Source organism: Telopea speciosissima, chromosome 4 (assembly GCF_018873765.1).
Source record: "Telopea speciosissima isolate NSW1024214 ecotype Mountain lineage chromosome 4, Tspe_v1, whole genome shotgun sequence".
Classification (NCBI taxonomy): Eukaryota; Viridiplantae; Streptophyta; class Magnoliopsida; order Proteales; family Proteaceae; genus Telopea; species Telopea speciosissima.
This window is the reverse complement of record NC_057919.1, coordinates 6,207,242-6,226,954: the sequence shown is the minus strand read 5'-3', so window position 1 is coordinate 6,226,954 and position 19,713 is coordinate 6,207,242. Positions and strand designations below refer to the sequence as shown.

General features: G+C 38.4%; 1 protein-coding gene and 1 long non-coding RNA gene across 2 annotated transcripts; both read left to right on the top strand.

The window, feature by feature from the left end:
- The first annotated feature begins 1,091 nt into the window (after positions 1 to 1,091).
- LOC122657359 lies at positions 1,092 to 3,151 on the top strand. Its single transcript, XM_043852036.1, has one exon. It carries the CDS (start codon positions 1,766 to 1,768, stop codon positions 2,858 to 2,860), a length of 1,095 nt encoding a protein of 364 aa, XP_043707971.1. The 5' UTR covers positions 1,092 to 1,765; the 3' UTR covers positions 2,861 to 3,151.
- Positions 3,152 to 5,587: 2,436 nt separating this feature from the next.
- On the top strand, positions 5,588 to 19,504 carry LOC122657842. The gene is made up of 3 exons (XR_006332374.1): positions 5,588 to 5,598; positions 7,115 to 7,117; positions 19,369 to 19,504. It is a non-coding gene; the product is annotated as an uncharacterized LOC122657842 (long non-coding RNA).
- The last annotated feature ends 209 nt before the right edge of the window (positions 19,505 to 19,713 follow it).

Here is a 19,713-nt window from a genome sequence, read left to right as displayed (position 1 = left end):
CTGCTGCGTCCAGACAAATGGGCCTGCCACTCAGGGGGCAGGGTGGTCATTGCGCCCACTCCCATGTGTCGGGGCGCAGCCTGCGCCCCCAGCACAGAGAACAGTCTCCCATTTGTTATTTATATTTGTGGGATGAAATATTTATTTTACTTTTCAAATCCAATGGATATAAAGATTTAATTTCACTTCTCTTTATTTCCCAAGCATCCATAGGGTTATATTGTCTGTTTACCAAAAAAAAAAAAAAAATAGGGTCATATTGTCTTTCACAATCCCAGTGTGGGGTGGGGGGGGCACTCTTTTATTTTAGTCAGTCTTATCCATAGCAAATATATATCCATGTACATGACAGTCAAGTGCTTAAGTTAATCCCTATTGTGTCATGCAAGGATTCAAAACTCGGAATCAGGATCAGGATCCAAATCGGGTCCAGTTGATTCTCGGTTGAATTGGTTAAGAATTGGTCATAATCTATCTTAATCCTAGAATTTGTATATGGATCCATCGATTAAAATCAGACTAATTCCAATTTTTGAACCCCTTTAATGCTTAAGGATTTTAAACTCGAAATCGATCCCAAATATTCTGATCCAAATAAAAAAAAGGGATCAAAATCGTTCCTAAAATCGACCCATTTGATCTGAAAACCCAATGATCAGGTCCAAAAAACTCTAAAATTGTCCAGACAATTCAGAATCAAAATCTTTTGACTCTTTAAGGAAGTTTTGGCCACTTTGGCAACAGAAAATCGCTTGGGTCAATCTCCTTTTGCCTTTTGTAGTGGCAAGGCCGCAGGTATAGCGTTGTCAGCTTCGCAAACTCTCAAGAGACAATAAAATTTAGGGACAAAAAGGTCAAAGTCAACAAAACTTACCCTAAAATACACACGTGCTTTTTGACCAAAACCTTAAGAAGCTTCGAAAAAAACTACGAGATTCTCCTCCTACAGTGTGAACGCTCTCCGTACGGTTGGATCAGAATAAGTGCACAAAATTTGTTCCAATCCGACCGTTGTTTAGGTTCTTATGGCGGGAAATTTTCCCACGGGAAAACGACTCAATTACCCTCTCAGTCTTTCTTCCAGACACGGAAAAACAATTACGAAAGCTAAAAGATTAGCAGCGATCGAAGCGCAGGGGAGGAGGAACACCGTCACCGTAGCGCGTGGATGCAATAATTACAAACGCGCTGCCCTCCAATAAAATTAAACCAGGTCGATCTTACTGTTCTACCCAGTTCATCCTTGGATTTTCGTTTCCTTATCGTATTGCTTTATTCTGTTCTTTTAATTTTCTCCGTGTTTGAAAAAGGTTTCCGTAATTCTGTGTGAAACCCAAATTACTGTATTCTCAATTTTGGAATTTTATCCCTAGTTTTTCCTTTTCTTTGCTTCTTTATTCAATTCATATGGTGAATTCAGGAAAAGTGGGATTTTTTTTTCTGTTAGTGTAGTATAGTTTGTCCTTTTCACTGTTTGAAAAAATTTTCCTTTCGCTTTTCTGGGATAAATTTTAGTAGTCCTTTATAGTCCAACGAACTCCCTGGAGCACGTAATTTGAGCTCGTTTACTTTGTGGGTTTTGTTGATTTTTCTTTCAGAATTCAGTAACCAAGCTAAAAAAACCCCCGAAGCACTGTTCCTGCCACGCCTCAATTTTGTATGACCAGATACTAAGAATTAGGGCTTGGGGTTCGGATTGAAGAGGGTATTTTCTGTCACTTGCGTTTCGTTGGAGATATCTGGGTTTCTTGCAGTTCCGTTTTTGATGATTGTTTGGAACTCAGAAATTGAAATGCCGTCCTGTCGGCTTTCCTCCCGAATTGACACTTTAGAATTGAAAGCTCAGATCATCAGGAAGCTCGGACATGAAAAGGCAGAGAAATACTTCAGTCTCCTGAACCGATTACTTAATCTCAGGCTTAGCAAACCTGAGTTCGATAAGCTCTGCATTACTACTATCGGGAGGAAGAATCTCTATCTTCACAACCGGCTTATTGGAGGCATTGTCAAGAACGCTTGCATTGCCAAGACTCCCCCATCCAGAGGGAGCAGAATAGAAGGCTCTCTTAGTGTTAAAATTTCTAATGGTAATCAAAGGATTAGTGTTGACACGCTCTCTGGAGATACATTCTCTCCATCCCCCCGGAAGGGGAAGTCTCCAAATCATCGAGATCTCAAGTTTAGGGACCGCCCAAGTCCACTTGGGCCCCTTGGTAAGGTCCAGAGTATCATGTCTGATGAATCAACCCCTAGGACTCAAGGGCAACAAAGTGCTACAGAACTGTTTTCTCTCAGTGGCAGACCTCCTGCTGAAGTTGTCTCTGTAGAAGATGGGGAAGAAGTAGAACAGGTGACTGGCAGTCCAAGTATTCAAAGTAGAAGCCCAGTCAGAGCTCCACTAGGCATAGCCATGAATATGGGTGGAGCACGCAAAACTCCCCATAATGGATTACTATCTACTTTTCATTCTGAGACCTGTTGTACCAGCACCGAGCTACCTGATACCAGGTCTTTGAGGAACCGGTTGGAGCAGAAGATGGAGATGGAAGGCATTGGCATCTCGCTTGACTGTGCTAATCTATTGAATAACGGATTGGATGCATTTCTAAAGAGGTTGATCAAGCCATGTATGGATTTAGCTGGATCAAGGGCTGGACATGAACACATCAAGCAAATAAATGGCCAAGATATAACTGGTTTGAATGGTGTCTGCCCTGATAGATTCATGCCAAGACCACCTCGGTCAATATCTGCATCTTTGTTGGATTTTCGGGTTGCAATGGAGCTGAATCCCCAGCTACTTGGGGAAGATTGGCCCATACATCTTGAGAGAGTTTGTTTGCATGCATCAGAGGAATGAACATGAACAAACTAATCAGCCAATGCATAGTATCAAATGGGACCATGAATTTGAGTTCATCATGTAGCGAGGGTCCAATGTTGCAAGGTATTGGAAGAGATTAAGTTGGTCACATATAGGTATCACCATTTATGGTCCCAAGAATTGGACATATTTTTACCGTATAAAGTAAGCTACCAGATGCTTCTAAGAAATTCTCTATTCCCAAGGTCCAATGTCTTTTTTCAATGATAAGGATTATTTGTTCGTTGTATTAAATTCTACCAGTAAATAAAGTTTTATTCGTCTTCATTCTGGCTGCAACTTGCTTGTGCAGAACTTTATCTATCTGAACTGCTCATTTGAAACAACCCGTTATTTTATTGGTTATTTTTCTCTAATTGGTCAAAGTGTATGTTGATTCTCTATTATGTGTTGTTTAAATACTATATTGAAGGTTCATAGTCAAGTGAATGTTAGATTGACAAACAGCCCTGGAGGTTCAAGCTCCTTTTTTGTGGTCGTGGTAGGGGGTTATCGCATAGCCTCTTGGCTTCATATTTTGATATCTTTGATATTACTTAACTATTTCAGGTTGGATATGGATTTTCTTGAAGGAATGATACTGATGACCTGATGTGATCCCGGGTTCTAAAACCTTTAAATTTGAATGTCTATGGGTCCACAAATAAAAATAACTCAATTCTTAAAGAACTGTGGCAATCTTATAAATAAATGGAAATTCGGAACCCTATTAAGAGTAACAAAACAGGGGAAAAAATGGGTATTAAATTCAAAAATCAGGGGATGTGTTTAAAAGTCTAAATGGAGGTGGGGAGAAAACAGAATAAAAGCTCAGAACAACGGGCATTCTTGTAAATAACAGGAAATATATTATTGGAAGCAAATAGAAGAAGGGGTCTTCTTCTTCCCACGATAGCAGGGAACCGACGGCAACCCCAATCAACTCTAGTTATTACAGTTTTCTCAAATTGTTTTAAATCAATTGAAATTTTAGGATCAGACCCCCAAATATCAGCCCTCACAACAGCCAGCAACAATAGCCTCAATAAAGTCGAATCAAAGTGATACAATTTCCTGCAATTTAGATCTGGCGGTAGCTTCAGAAGCAGTTTTGAAACTGATAATGGATCTCCCACTAGATTAGGATTTTTGGGACGAGTACCAGTGTCTGGTCCCCAGGGTTTGGGTAGCTCTAAGAAGGTAAACTAGATCCCAAAGTCAGACGATAGGTTTGAAAAACACACATAAAAATGGGAAGACATTTAGCGCAGAATGAGAGAGAGAAAAGTAGTAGTTGATCCAAGCACCGGCTCTTCACAGCAGCGTAAACTCATGTAAGTTCTTTCAATTCCAATCTATCTTGCATTACTTACATGCTTGTATGTTAAGGAGGATAATAAAAGACTCCTAACTGGACTCTAAAGCTGAAACAAACTCTAAATCAGGCTCTAAAACTGACTTTAAAATCAACTACTACCAACAACAACAACAACAACAACTCAGCCTTATCCCAACTAAATGGGGTTGGCTACATGGATCCTTTCAAAACAAACTAGGGAAAACTGAGGTCCTCACAAAGGGAAAGGAAAGTAAGAGGAATGAAGAATAAAAATGAAAAAATGAGATGAGAAAAGTGAGAAATGGAAAATGAAAAAAATGAAAGTAAGAGGAAAGAGGATAGCCCAGGAAATCAGGAAAATCTCAGCTACATGGTGTCGACAACATGGATCCTTACCCTGCAATAGGCTCTATCTGAGGTCATACTTGGCACTAGACCCAAACTATGCATGTCATTCTTCACAACCTCACCTATGGTCATTTTAGGCCTGCCCCTCCTTCAATCGGAATCAAATCATTCCTCCCTACTGGGGCGTTCCCAGGCCTCCGTTGAACATGACCAAACCACCTCAGACGACATTCTCGGAGCTTGTTGCTGATCGGGACTTCCACATCAGCTCTAATACGTTCATTCCTCACTTTATCCTTCATAGTCTTGCCGCACATCCATCTTAACATCCCCATCTCTACAACACATAGCTTCACCATACGACACTTCTTAACTGCCCAACATTCCGCCCCATACATCATAGCAAGTCAGACAACAGTCATGTAGAACTTTCCTTTAAGCTTTAAAGGAATGCGTCGGTCACACAGTACTTCGGTCGCACTTCTCCACTTCATCCATCCCACTTTAATTCTTTGTGAAACATCATCTTCTATGTCACCTTCTTTGTGTATGATAGACCCTAGATATCTGAAATAGTGACTTGGCAGTATCTCTCTCTCCTCAATTTTCACCATGTAATAATCCATCATAGTGTGACTAAAGTTACACATCATATACTCCGTCTTTGATCGACTAATCTTAAAGCCTCTTGTTTCCATGGTCGATCTCCACATCTCTAACTTAGAGTTAATCCCTGCTTTTATTTCATCCACCAAAACGATATCATCGGCAAAGAGCATACACCACAACACCTCATCTTGGATGTTCTTGGTTAATTCATCCATGATAAGCACAAACAAATAAGGGCTTAGGGTTGATCCTTAATGTAACCCAACCGTAATTGGGAATTCCTTGCCCTGGCCTCCTACAGATTGCACACTGGTCACCACACCCTCATACATATCTTTAATTACATCTCTATATTTACTCGACACCCCTCTTCGCAAGAACATGCCAGATTAAATCTCTAGGGACTCTATCATAAGCTTTCTCTAAGTCAATAAAGACCGTATGGAGATCCTTGTTGCTAACTCTACATCTTTCCATGAGCCTCCTCTGTGGGTAGATAGCTTCTGTCGTGGATCTACCTGGCATAAAACCAAATTGATTCTTTGAGATATGAGTCTCTCTTCTCAGACGGGCTTAAATAACCTTCTCCCAGAGTTTCATAGTATGACTCATTAGTTTTGTGCTTCTATATTTATTGCAACTCTGGACATCGCCCTTATTTTTGTAGACTGGAAATACAATGCTTCTCCTCCAATCATCTGGCATTTTCCTTGTGATCATAACCTTCTTAAATAACTTCAGCCGTGGCATCCCACCAAGGTTTCCCTACCACATCTGCATCCCACGGTAGAGTAGTTTTGAATCCCACAAAACTATACTCCGTCTCTCGCAGAAACTTGCAAGTTCAAGGCCAAATTATTTCTCAAATCAATGGTAGTGGATAATGATCACCTACTCTTTATTTATTACTTCATGGAAAAAAGCAAAATAGGAAACCCTATGTATGGTAGGGAGAATCCTTTACAACTTAAGTCTTCTTCAAAATAGAAAGCTATTCTAGAACATTAGAAAATAGAAACTAACTACTTAATCCCATATAAGACTTAAATCCCTAATATTTGGGCTTATAGAATCAGCCCATTACAAAAGTAAATCCAAAAATATAAAGCTCACGACTCATACAACCCATTGGACACTCAAAATTACACATATTAGTCCATTCTTGGTCCAGTTTGGTGGTTTGTTTTGTTTCTGGCTTGCTTATTCTTCTGAACTACATCACTAAACTTGCAGTTCAAAAAGAATTAGACAATCTATTTGGGTCTGTAGTCTATTGCAAGGTCTTTCCTTATCTGCATGTTTTTAAGATTATCAATCAGAAGGATTGACTGTTGGCATCTCCCCTGATTAGAGACAGGAACTGCCTTCAGACTTACCTGCAGAAAGCTTTAGGTTGAAAGGATATAGGCGTCACTTAAAATGTATACTTATTAGAAAACAATAATCTTAGAGAATTTCTATGTAGATGATTTTTACTGAACTGATGGTTGATCACAACTGATTTTGTGATATGCTGAACTGGTATATGCGGCAGTGGGGTTTTCTTTTTTGGATAAATAGATGAATCCATGTTATTGGCAGAACTTTGATGCTGACAACAATAATGTGCTCAATGTTGTGGCAAATAGTTTCAGAATGATTAGCTGTTTCCAGAACTGGACTTGTTAGAATAGAACTAGATTTTATTCTGCTACTCATGTTAAGAGTATCACTCAACCCGAACTGCAGGTCCCAACTGCCATTGCTGCTGATGGGTCTTCTAGGCTACTGCCATTGAAAAGCATCAAGTCGTTGCCTGACAAACAACTATTACATCTCATATCTCTAATCTAATACTAGTCGTAGGTGATTTGGTACTATATCTTGATGTGAAGGTATATGATCCAATGTGATCCAAGGATTTATGGTTCCTAAATATCTGAGCTGCATTTTGGGTTAGTGGTTGTAGCAGAAAGAATGTCTTTGATCTGAACTTCTCATCTTGTGGTAGCATGGAGAAAGAGTGAGCTTTCCCTTTCACACTTCATGTTTTTATATATTGTTGTCAGTTTTTGTAAGTTGTTGCTGGCTTGGAGAGGTAAGATGCATGGATGACATCTTTGTTCTCTGAAAGTCGTTTGAGCAAGCTCAACCAGCCAACAACCCCTCCTCTTTATTAGCAGGTTGCATCCTAGTTTCTTACCCTGGATTGGGTTTTGCCCACCAAACATTGAGCTAGGTTGGGCATTGAGGGTTAAAATAGTTGCTCTTCCCGATCCTTTTTCATAGAAGTGAAACCTTCCTCCTTGAAGTCAACCTGCCAAGGACTCGGTCAAATCAATCTCATGGAGAAACTGTAACAAAAATATTCTTCCTCTCAGAATGACTTTTTTTTTTTGTTTATTGTAACATCTCTTTGTCTGTTTTCATTGCATACTCTTTTCTTTCCTCAGCATTAGAGGTATGAAACTCTGTCCAAGATTTTTGTTCCATTTTCTTGTGATTTGCATTTGCTCTTATTTTTTGGTATCTATTTGCAAGATATTGGAAGGGGAAGTTTGCATGCTTCAATATAGATATCTTAACCTCTTTCAGCATATCATTTGACCTACTTCAGTCTGCAGAGTGCGATCCATAATGTTTGGGTGGGGTTTGTCAATCATCTTCCCTTTTATTTTTGTGTTTGTTCAATGTGAAATTTATTAGTGAGATTTTGTAAGTTTACAGATTGTCTTCCAATAACAACCTGTAATTTACGTTAAATTTTTTTTTCACTCAATTTATTTGCTATACTACTTATTTTCTTGTTGCCTTGAATTATTTGAAATGGGAAGGATGTGACTTATCAAAATTATTTTGACTTAGATGTGCCTAGAAACACTATAAGCCTGCAAAATTCTGTATATGAATGAAAAATTGGGTGAGGTTCTTTGAATTATCCATTTTCTCTGGTTTATTTTAATCATTATAGGAGGTTAGGTTATCACTACAGAGCTGGTAGCAAACAAAGAAGCTTCACCATTTTTGCACTTTTTCTTTCCCCATTTTCAAATTGAAGATGAAGAGTTGAAAGTAGCTCATCAAGTTGAAGCTGAACCTGCAAAGAATTCCTAGGGGAAATCATTTATGAGTAACAAGTGAAGATTCCTATTTGCTACCTTTGAACTTGAAGTTGTCGATTTTGTTTGTAGGGTCATGACATACTCATTCAGCTACAGTTCTTGTTAAGATGATTTTGTAATTTTTTATGACCCCTTGGAATATTGGCATATTGCTTTGTCAAGCCCAACCAAAATGATGAATTGATTGTTCCCTATCTTACTTGGTTGGGATCTACTTGAAGGGCCTGCAGGATTCATCCAACATTATTGTTTTTTTTGTTGCTGAGGTTAGAGGAAACATGCTCAGGTAAGTTGCACCCTCTAGCATTTTTACATGTATAGTGTTTGGTTCATCTATTAACCTGATGGTGCAGTGAAAAATGTGAAATATTTTATCAGTAGCCATTTGAGAATCAGATGCACGTATGAGAATTATATTGAGACTGATTCTTTCAATCAGATAGACATTACTATACTGCCCATATTGCCCTCATTGTCATCCTGGTCATGTAGACCAACATCTTTCCCTTGTAGTGGTACCTATGATCTATAATTATTGCAAACTTTGTTGATACATAATTTCTTCATTGTCGTGTTTGATTGTTTGTTAAATGAAGTAGTCAACCCCTACAATATACAACAACAACAATATAGCCTTATCCCAACTAAATGGGGTTGGCCACATGGATCCTAGCTCTCCAAGCAGCTCTATTCGAAATCATGCTTGAAGTGAGGCCTAGGCTAAGCATGTCTTTCTTCATCACTTCACCTATGGCAATTTTTGGCCTACCCCTGACTCTTTGTTCCATCAATCTGAATCGAGTCACTCCTCCACACTGGGGCATCTGAGGTGTTGAAGTTTTGGTGTCTTGACTTCTGATGATGGACTGCTATGTGGAGCCTCCGTGGGCCGCATTGGGGCATCTGAGGTGTTAAGGACTATATGGGTATTTCGGTAAATTTCCTGTATAGGGTTTTCGCTATAAATCTATAGTGAGAGTTCTTTCTCTATATTGAAAATCTGAGAGAGGTGTGAGGAATGAGCGACTGTAACCCTATTCTCCATTGATGGTGAAACAGATCTCATCTCACCGTGGACGTAGGCAACCTTGCCGAACCACGTAAATCTTTGTGCACATTGTGTGATTGTGTTTGCGATTTCCATTCTTCTCTACATCGTATTAGGTTTTACATGAGGGCCTCTGTTGAACATGGCCATGCCACCTCAAACGTCTCTCACGAAGCTGCTCCCAGTCCAGCTCTAATATGGTCATTCCTTTATCCTGAATCAACCCCTACAATATAGTGATGACAAAACTCAACCCAGCCTGCCAAACCCACCCCCCCCCCCCCCCCGGACAACCATTTATTAGCAGGATGGATTTTGCATCGTAGTTTCCAACCCTTGGTTTGGATTTTGCAAACCTACATAGAGCTGGGTTGTGATAGATTGAAGGTTCAAATAGTTTCTCTCCCCATTCCGGTTTCAAAAAAAATGAAGCCTTCCTCTTTGTTGAACTCCACTTTTGAAGATTAAATCAAATCAATCTCATGGATAAACCCCTACCTTGGAGAAACTGTAAACAAAATTCAATTTTCTCAGAATGAGATTTTCTGTTTTTGTTGATTCTAATTTAACATCTCTTTGTCTGTTTTCATTGCAGACTTTTGATCTCTGCAGCACTAAAGGTATACACCCCTGCTCAAAGATTTTTGCCCAGGAATTATGATATCCATTAGCAAGATATTTGAAGGGAAAGGTTGAATGCTTCAAAATAGACATCTTAACCTCTTTTAGCATTTCGTTGATCTAATTCCTTCTGCAGATATGTGTTCTGAAATGAATGGTTGGGTTTATCTATCATCTTCCCTGTTTCATCTACTTCCTCCCTATTTCGGTCAGGGTGAAATTTAGGGCTGGCAATGGTAATCTGTTTTACCTGCCTTACCTAACCCTAATTTGGAGGGTAAGGGTACCAATTTCTTATCCCTTTAAGAAAACAAGGTAAGGTTTAGGGGGTCACCCTCCTGTAGTTAGGGGCAAATCGGTAATGTCAGTTAGATGATATAAATGACTCTAAATTAAGCTATTCGTCGTCCCAAACACTCACAACCCACATTTACCCAAAGTATTCATAATCAGTAGGCCATAAGCCAGAATGAATAGCCCATTCAAAATCCCCCTTCCCCAAACCCCAACATCTATAACTGTACCCTAGTTTACCACTGATGATTTCTCTTTTACCTGTCTTGCCTGTGCCTGTTTACCTATCAGGTAATGGGAATTTTACTCATACCCTATAGCATAATGTTAAGGGTGAGGCAAATTTCCTCCCCCCGGGAGAGGTTTTAATTAGTTCCTTTTTGTTTTTTTTTTCCTTCAATTTCTTGGATGAGAGAATTCAATTTTTGGTGAGAGATTGTAGTTTCAACGTGGTTGAGTATTTCAGTGTATATAATCCACATCATCGAGTCCTTTATATAGTACACAACCTGCCAAGATAGCTGTGTATTTATTTTCTTGTCACCTTGAATTTATTTCATATGGAAAGATATGACACCCAAAGTTTTTTGACATGGATATTCCTAAAGTATTTATGCCCCCAAAAATTAGAAACAGTGAAATATGCAAGAGGTTCTTAAGATGGCCACATTGAACACTGTGGCTATACTGTGAGTATTAAGCATTTTAGAAGGTTATTTCTGACAGAGCTGGTGATGGAAAAAAAAAGTTTTTGTTGAAGTATTGTTCATGTGACACTGTTCACATGAACAGTGATTTGGTTGATATGTGTATCTTCTATTTCCCTAGTCCTAGTTGGAGTCCTAGTTTCTAATTATGTCAAGTCCTAATTCTACTGTGAGTTGTTAGTCTTAGTTTTAGTTTTAGTTGTTAGCTCTAGTTCTTTTCCTATTATAACTTGGAATCCTATCATGATTAGGAATTCCCCTTTCTATTGTAATTTGAGATTATAAATACAAGCATTATGAGGGAGACTGATAAGTTTAACAGTTCTCTCCTCTTCCTCATCTTCTTCTCTTTTTCTCTTCTTCCTCCTTCTCGGTTCTGGTTTTCTTCATCTATATTCTCTAACATGATATCAGAGCTAGGTTACCAGTAACTGATTCTCTCCAAGATTGCTGTTTTGAGAGTCGATTTTAAATTCTGGTTTGAAGAAGGAAACCCTAGTTCATCGAGGAAGAAGAGGAACTAGGGTTTCACATACTGGTTTCGATGACAGCTTAAATAGTGTCTGAAGATCATACCTGAAGTTGGGTGTGCATCGATTCTTGAATCTGGCTGCTATTAATTTCTGCTGAAGAACTAATGTTGTGCTCCATCGATATGTATTTGCTGCTCTATTCCGCTGCTATTCTGCTATTGCAAGTTACGATATATTTCCTCTATGGATTGCTGCTATTTACTGATCTGCTGTCATTACTCGATTTGCTGCTGAATCAACAATTTTACTGTGCTCTGTTTGTGGCAGTAATAGTCGATCAACAGAATCGAGTTGATCCTGTTAGTTGCATCTTCTTTGTTCCCGCGGCTTGGGGTACCATTACCTCTCTTGGAGGCGACCCAGTATACTGAGTTTTAGGTCGAAACTCAAAGGGAGTTGTGAGATATGTCCTTGAAATCAGACCTGAAATCATAACTACCGCTTTATCTAGTTTCAGGAATTTTTTGTTCAACCTTACCTTTGTTATTCAACTTTTTGTTGCTTGCATTCAAGATGGCATTGTGTTGCGATTCTCCACTCAAAATTTCAGGGTGATTGGCGGTCGAATGTAGAAGTTCTCTCGATATACGCTGGTTCCAGTTCTCTGCCTTCTCCTTTCTATCAAGAGGTAGGAGATAACTCCCCCTTACATGTCTTTATCTAATTTCTATGATTCCATATATGCCCCTCCTTTTACCCTTAATTCAAACATATCCTTTAGTTATTGCCCCTTCCTAGTTTGCCCCCTTACAATAATTTTAATTCCCATCATGTCCCATTGCCTCTTTAACTACCAAATTGATCCCTTGCAAATTCTGGTTTATTACCAGATTGCCACTTCTCCCTTAAATTTGGCCTTGCTTATGCATATATATATGTATGGATTTCATTTAAATTACAATTCTGCCATTCCCCTATTTGACTACCCAATTGACCCTTGAAAATTCTGGTTTATTACCAGTTTGCCCTTTGGCTTGGATTGTATTTAAAAGTGGATTTCCACCAACTTACAGCCATGCCATCCTTTTTTTTTCAACACCGTTCCCTATCAATAATTCTAATTCTCTTCATATCCCATACCTTTGGTATTTACCCATAACACCTTTGGAAACTTTTGGTAAATTATAATTTTGCCATTCCTTCCTTTTTACTTACCCATAGCACTTTTTAGAAAATTCTGGAATATTATGTTTTTGCCCTATCTCTTACATTATCTCTGTTATGTTCACGTGTACTACTACACGTGAGGGGGGGGATTATGTACAATATACCTGCAGACATTGCAGAACGCAAAACTTACAGGAACATTGGTGCAAAACATAGAAGATCAGTTTTCTCCACCATTGCCATTGGGTATCCTTCGTTATTGGGTTGAGTTTGCCGTAAGGGGGAGATTGAAGTATTGAAGATATTTGGTTGTTTCCTATTTGAGGACTTTCAGTTGGGTTGATACAGTGTTTTTCCGCTGCCTAATTCAGCTCGTTTCCGCTACTTGTTGCTCTAGTTATTTAACTTCAAAATTTTATATCATTATGACAATCTGAGATTCATCACTGGTTAGCTATTGAAGATCGTTAAAAGCTGCCTTTTTTTGGAAGAAATTCTAGTCCCGGTTTGCTGATCATGTTTGTCCAGGTTTTGAAGATCAATTATTTCAAGTTCTTGAAAGTTTATTTGGGAGCTACATTCATCTGTCAAGCTGGATTCTGCTGCAACTTAGTTTCTTCTCATTTTGTTCAAGTTGGGCATTGATACCTTGTATGCGCCAACTTGAGGGGGAGTGTTTGCATTATTATGGAGTTCTTTTTTCTTTTTTTTTGTCCCTTTTAATTCAAGCTGAATCTTCTTTCTTTACTTATTTGTATAATCCAGCTTGAGGGGGAGTGTTGAAGTACTGTTTATGTGACACTGTTCATGTGAACAGTGATTTGTTTGATATGTGTATCTTCTATTTTCCTAGTCCTAGTTAGAGTCCTAGTTTCTAATTATGTCAAGTCCTAATTCTACTGTGAGTTGTTAGTCTTAGTTTCAGTTGAGTTGTTAGTTCTAGTCCTTTTCCTATTGTAACTTGGAATCCTATCATGATTAGGAATTCCTAATCTGATTAGGAGTTCCCCTTTCTATTGTAATTTGAGATTATAAATACAAGCATTATGAGGGAGACTGATAAGTTTAACAGTTCTCTCCTCTTCCTCATCTTCTTCTCTTTCTCTTTTCTTCCTCCATTCTCGGTTTTGGTTTTCTTCATCTGTATTCTCTAACAGTTTTCATTGTTTGACTTACCAGCTTCAAATTGATAATAAATCTGCAAAGAATTTTAAGGAAAACCAATGAGTAAGGAGTGAGCATGCCTTCTAATTACCCACAAAATTGTTCATTCTGCTTGTATGGTCATCAGGTCATGACATACTCATTTAGCTTCCAGTTCTTGTTCAAAATAATTTCATACTTCTTTTTAACTCCTTTGAATATTGCTTTGCAAAGATGTCAGAATTATTAGTTTATTGTTCCCTATTTTATATCAGTGACATCTACTTGATGGGGCCTACTGGATTCGGAAAACAACATGGGGGTAAGTTGCACGCTCTAGTTGGTTCATCTATTTCCTGCTGATGCAGGGTAAAAGTGAAATATTTTTTATTTTTATAAATAAACATTCAATCATCAGTCATGTACTAAAAGAATATTGACACCGATTCCGCTGTAATTTTTGGTTGAGTTTGTCCAAATCAGGTGCTGTCCTTTCATGGTTTTTCACTTCATTTGATGAAAACCCTAGCAGGTGCTGTGCTTTCATCTGACACTCACATCTTTTTTACTTTTATATTTTCGCGTTTTCTTCTTGTATATATGCTTGTGATCTGGAAGGTTGCACTGTTCTGTAAGTCCTGCATTGTATGTATCTACTAGTGATCTGGATGGTTACACTTTTATCTAAGTCCTGTATTTTATGTACTATGTAACCCATGTTTGAACTTTTATTCTTTTTGTTCTTGTGGGATAGTAGGTTTCTTTAATTGTGTTGTTCTGGACAATATTTTAATGGACCTAAGGCCTTTTCTCCTGTTAGTTGTAAACTGAAGGTATTACTGATCATATACAATGGAGTTAGTTTTGGAGGAACAGAACCCTCGACCGTTAACATGTGTACCAGCATATGTAATTCAAGGTATTGTTGTTCTGGATGAGCTTGTGGTTTCTGATCGATTCTAGTTTTGTATTAACATCATTTACCTTTCAACCAGACAGTTGATGTGGTAAACTATTAGATAAAGATAATTTTCATTCAAGTCATTGTGTGGTTTAACATACGGGCACTGTTATTTTTATTTTTCGAACAAGGTGAGATTTATATGGTAGATGGATTAGAGTCCAAATTCATGTTAAACTTAAGATCAATCCAACATCTTTATGTTTTGTAATGCTTAAAAAATTGTTTTAAATAGTCGATTCAGGGAATTCTTAAATAATAACAATCATTAAAAAAAAAAATAAGGGAAAAGTCCGAAACATGAATGGTTTGCCGTGAGATTGAGATGAGTCATTAAATTTGACAATCTGGCATTCAGTGAATGTCAAGTAATTTGAACGTTAACATGACAAAAATAGACGGCATAAAGGTTTCTGCAATGGCAATTTCGATTTTTTTTTTTTAAATTTAATTTATTAAATGTGCATTATTCGAATGGAAAGGTATGTGCCCCACAGTTTCGGCCATGGCGGTGACTGATACACCGTGCACTAAAACCCTTTGGGAAAGGGTAGAAGAAGAATTGGTTCAGACATCAATCGCCTGAGATTGACTCTGTTTAATTGCTCAAGAACTACGGACTTTATTATTCGACGGGAGAATGCTTTCTGCAAAACGTACCGGCAAAGCCACAGCAGCAGCAGCGGCAGAAACCTCATTCACTGCTTCTGCCAAGACAGCGTTATTGTACCATTGGTATTGGCAAGGAAGGAGGTATTTCTTGATCAACAACAAGAATCATCTCAGCCTTATCTCAAGTAAAGAATGTATTTCTTGATCAATTCAGATAAAAATTAGGACATACTTGCTTTCAGATGATCATTATCCACCATGAACAGGGTTTCAAAAATGGGTAAATCAGATCGGGGATTGGCCAATTTTGTATCGAACGATTCCGATTTTTTCCATTTTGAATCGAAATGGTCCCCGATTTCTGCCCTTCCAGGCCGATTCTAGTGTTAATCCAATCTGAATCGGGAATTGACAGAGAGCGGGGTTCGGTTTTAAAACCCTGACCATGAGCCACTCTCTCCAACCAAAACCCTGTTCCATGTATTTATAAAAAAGTAGAGGGTTCTCTAAGCAAGTGGGGTAGTCTACACCCCCTCAGATTTTTTTCTGTTCATATATATTTTTTGGAGAAAAATTCTGTGGGACATGGCCAGTCCATATATATTTTCTCATTGACTGTCGCACATGTGTACACCCTGCAATCCCCCATATATTTTTTGAATGCTCTGTACTGGAGGTGCAGATTGCGCCCAGACCACATGGGATGGGGCAGAATGATCACCCTACCGCCCGAGTCATAGGCCCATGTGTCTGGGGTACAGAGAACATGAGCCCTAATTGAATTAAAAAAAGGCAAATAGGCGTAGGCACTGTGTGAATCTTTCCATCAAAGCCTGCTTGCTCAGAGAGACTTTTCACTTCTTTTTTTTTTTTTTTTCAGAGATTCACTTGTATATAAATGGAAAGCAAAAGAAGAGAATATCCAAATTAAATATGATTGGAGAACATGCCATCCACTCATAGATAAGAAATTACGAACAACACATGAAAAAGAGTCCCAGAAGAAGCGACCGAAACCATATGTTATTCGATTGATCACTAGGAAGTGGGAGAGAGGCAATATCTACAAGCGCCAACCTGAACAAAAGGGTAATCCCATCTGAATATTTCTACCATTAGTATTAGGAAGACTTATCAACATCCATCCATGATCATCAACTGGTAGATCAAAAGGTACGGGAGAGACAGTTAGCACTTCTGGCCCACATGACAAGCTTCTTAAGGGCTCTCTTTTGTTTCTTTGTTGGAGATCGAGCAAGTTCTGTGTCTGTCCTATTCAGCATCTCCCACATCACACGCACATCTTCATACTCGCATTCGCATACGTCACGCCGGAGCTTCAATAACCCTGTTTCATTCCCCCCCCCATTGCATGATTCCACATGATAACACAAATTAGCAAGATAATTGACTGGTTATAACCAACAACTTGTTCTATAATTGAAGGGTTATTAAACTTATCGGTACTATATCTGAGTTCCTCAGATATAAAAAAAATATATTAATTTCCAATTCTGTCTGTCCTTCCTAGTGCTGATGAAAATCTGAAAAGGATGAGTGGTAGAAAATCCAAGAAATTTCAGAATCCCAGCATGTGCTGCTGCCCTTGCTTATTATTCTTTCCATTGGGTGAGGGAGGGAGGGAGGGAAAATCGATTTTTAGTCTTTACATGTCAGAGTATTATGTGTTTTTGGTTGATTGATATGGCTTGCTTAGTTCCATTTTTGTATTAAGGTAGTTTTTTACAGTCATTAGTCATATAAATTTCATTCATTCTTGTTCTGCAGGGAATTATCATGATCAAAAGATAAGGGGTAGAAAAATTGATTAGTCTCAGCCAGGGTAGACTTGTGATCCCCCACCCCTTTCAGCCTATCTGAGTTTCTACCCTTCACAGCAAGACAGCCAACATGGCGTGATATTCAATGTAGTCTTGGTTTCTATTATGATGCTGTTAAGATTTAGTTTCTAAATAGGAGATGTTATTTGAAGCTCTACTGGAAGGGTTTGTATCCAGATCCAGATGCTTGTTCTCAATCAATGAAGAACTCCGCAACACAAATGTTTTCCCCCTGTTTGTATGGATTCAAGATAAAAGCTTGGCGCTTCACTTTTTTCTTTTATATTTTGGCCCAAATAGACCATCAAATCTCTACAGTTTCCAAAAATACACTCAATTCATTAACTACCACACAAACATTCAAGCTTCTAATGTTCCAACACTAACCCAACAGGCTGCTCTGAACCCCAATCGATTGACTTTCTATATACATGAAATCTTTTATGTTTCCCTTCCTTGCAGGCCAGCAAGCCATCACCTTAAAAAGAAAAACCATTAACCCTAGTTTCTTGTACTGCTCCTGTAAAACCATATTCAAGAACCCTGCTCTCTATCCAAATTTCCACTCTCTAGGATCAGCCCTAATTTACTGAAAACCAAATGTATCCGTTTAACTTATATCACCTAGTATTGCCCATCATCCATCTCAACAAGTTAATCACAGCTACCCCCATTTTAAATGTACATTGTTTCTTGATGTCCAAAAACTAGATCAATACAAAATAGTTGGTCTCATAACCATCTTAAACAATTACTCCTATGATGGTGGAATTTCCCAATCACAACGATTTCAAGCTCCCCTCCACTACATCTATCCCACTTAATTTCAAGAGTGAGATTCTCTTCGATTTGCTGGTCCTTGTGTTAAACCAGTGGTAATTGTAGGTTATAGCCATGTATTGATAATCAACCTTACTTGGTCATAACAGCTCCTATTTTCACCGAAATTTCTTGCTACATAATTTAAATCTTTGAATTCTAAAGCAATCTATCTCTTATTTTGAAATTAGAATTCAGCACTCATCCGATCTCATCAACTAATATATCATTGCAAACAGCATACACCATATGAGTCCCACTCCGATCAACTCATCTGTAACCAAATGAAAAAACGTATGACCCAATACAACCCCTAGTGTAGGCAAAATATGATTGGCCACAACTCTGATCTTTATGCTGTTAATTCTGATACTTGTTATAGTTCCATCAAACCAACTCCTCCACTATGTCAATATATTTTCTTGAAACATTTTTTTTCTCTCCAAAGCCAGTCAAATGATCATTTTATACATATGCTCACTCCAAGTCATAAAATCAATGTGAAGATTAACTAAGATTGATATTATGACATTTTGGTTCTGTTTCTTAATTTAATCTTTGATCTAGAGTTCTCTTGATGGTAATTACCCTATAAAAAATTTAGTTGAAATAAGATAATCCACCAAGTTCACCAACTCCCATGCATTTACAAACCTCAATCAGGATACCATCTTGTCCTAAAGATATATAAGTTTTATATGTCTTGTTGTAAGTTTTTTTTTTTTTTGACTGACAATTAAATAAAATGCTACAAAAGTAAATACCATTTGCAATTTCTTTCTAGTATTGACACCTCCTAAATAGTCGTTTTACTAGCGTTTCCATCTAATAATTACTGAAAATAATTCTTCCATCTTTCACCAAACTGTCTATGTCCTCACTCTAAGTGCATCTAATATGATCTAGGTTTCTATTTACCCTCTTCGTTCTACCATGTATGTACAATATTTCTTAGAATCCTGAATACCTAAATTGTGATTAACATCATTGCATGCCATCTTCCCAATGCCCCAAATTAATCAACGAATCCCCCCCCCCCCCCCCCCCCCCCCCGAGATGGACCAGTTGCAACTCAAACCTCCTTTTTGCTAATATAAGAGTTTAAACTTTAAAGCATATAATATCTTTAGAAGGTAATAATTCGTTATATGTGATAAGCGGGAATTGGGGATCACTTTCACAATTTCAGGTACCAAACCAGGGATAAGAGCAAAAAGTAAGCGTTGTAATCCGAAATCAAAAGAGAAAGCGTAGTTAGGACGACATACCGCTCTTACGCATACCAACATGCCTAGCGACGCGGCTCCAGACTCTTCGCAGGAGAAGCATTACCTCCGTCCACCACTCCATACACCTCTCTTTCTCACTCTCTCTCACCATCCCTCAGTTGAAGGCCCTTTCTCTTTTGAGCGCGAGCGCGAGCGAGAGAGAACGAGGGAGAGCGAGAACCAGGGAGATCAGAAGAGAATTAATCCCTTCCTGAACCCTCGCCCCTAGAATCTCAAGATTGTTTCAGAACAGATTAAAAACAAGAAAAAGAATGGGAGGAAAATAAATACGAAGACAATAAATAGAAATTAGAAAAAGAGAGAACCCGGAACTCTAGGGTTTGCAGAAACTAACTCGGCAGTCGGCAATGGCTATGGTTTTCTCTCTCTCTCTCTCTCTCTCTCTCTCTCTCTCTCTCTCCTCCCGCGCTTTCTTGAGTGACTTCAGTTAATCCCTCGGTCGTGGAAGTGGTCGTCAATCACGACCCATAGTCTTCTT

What these genes read in the sequence shown, in the direction of transcription:
- LOC122657359 (XM_043852036.1), top strand. Translation starts at nt 1,766, where the DNA reads ATGATTGTTTGGAACTCAGAAATTGAAATGCCGTCCTGTCGGCTTTCC.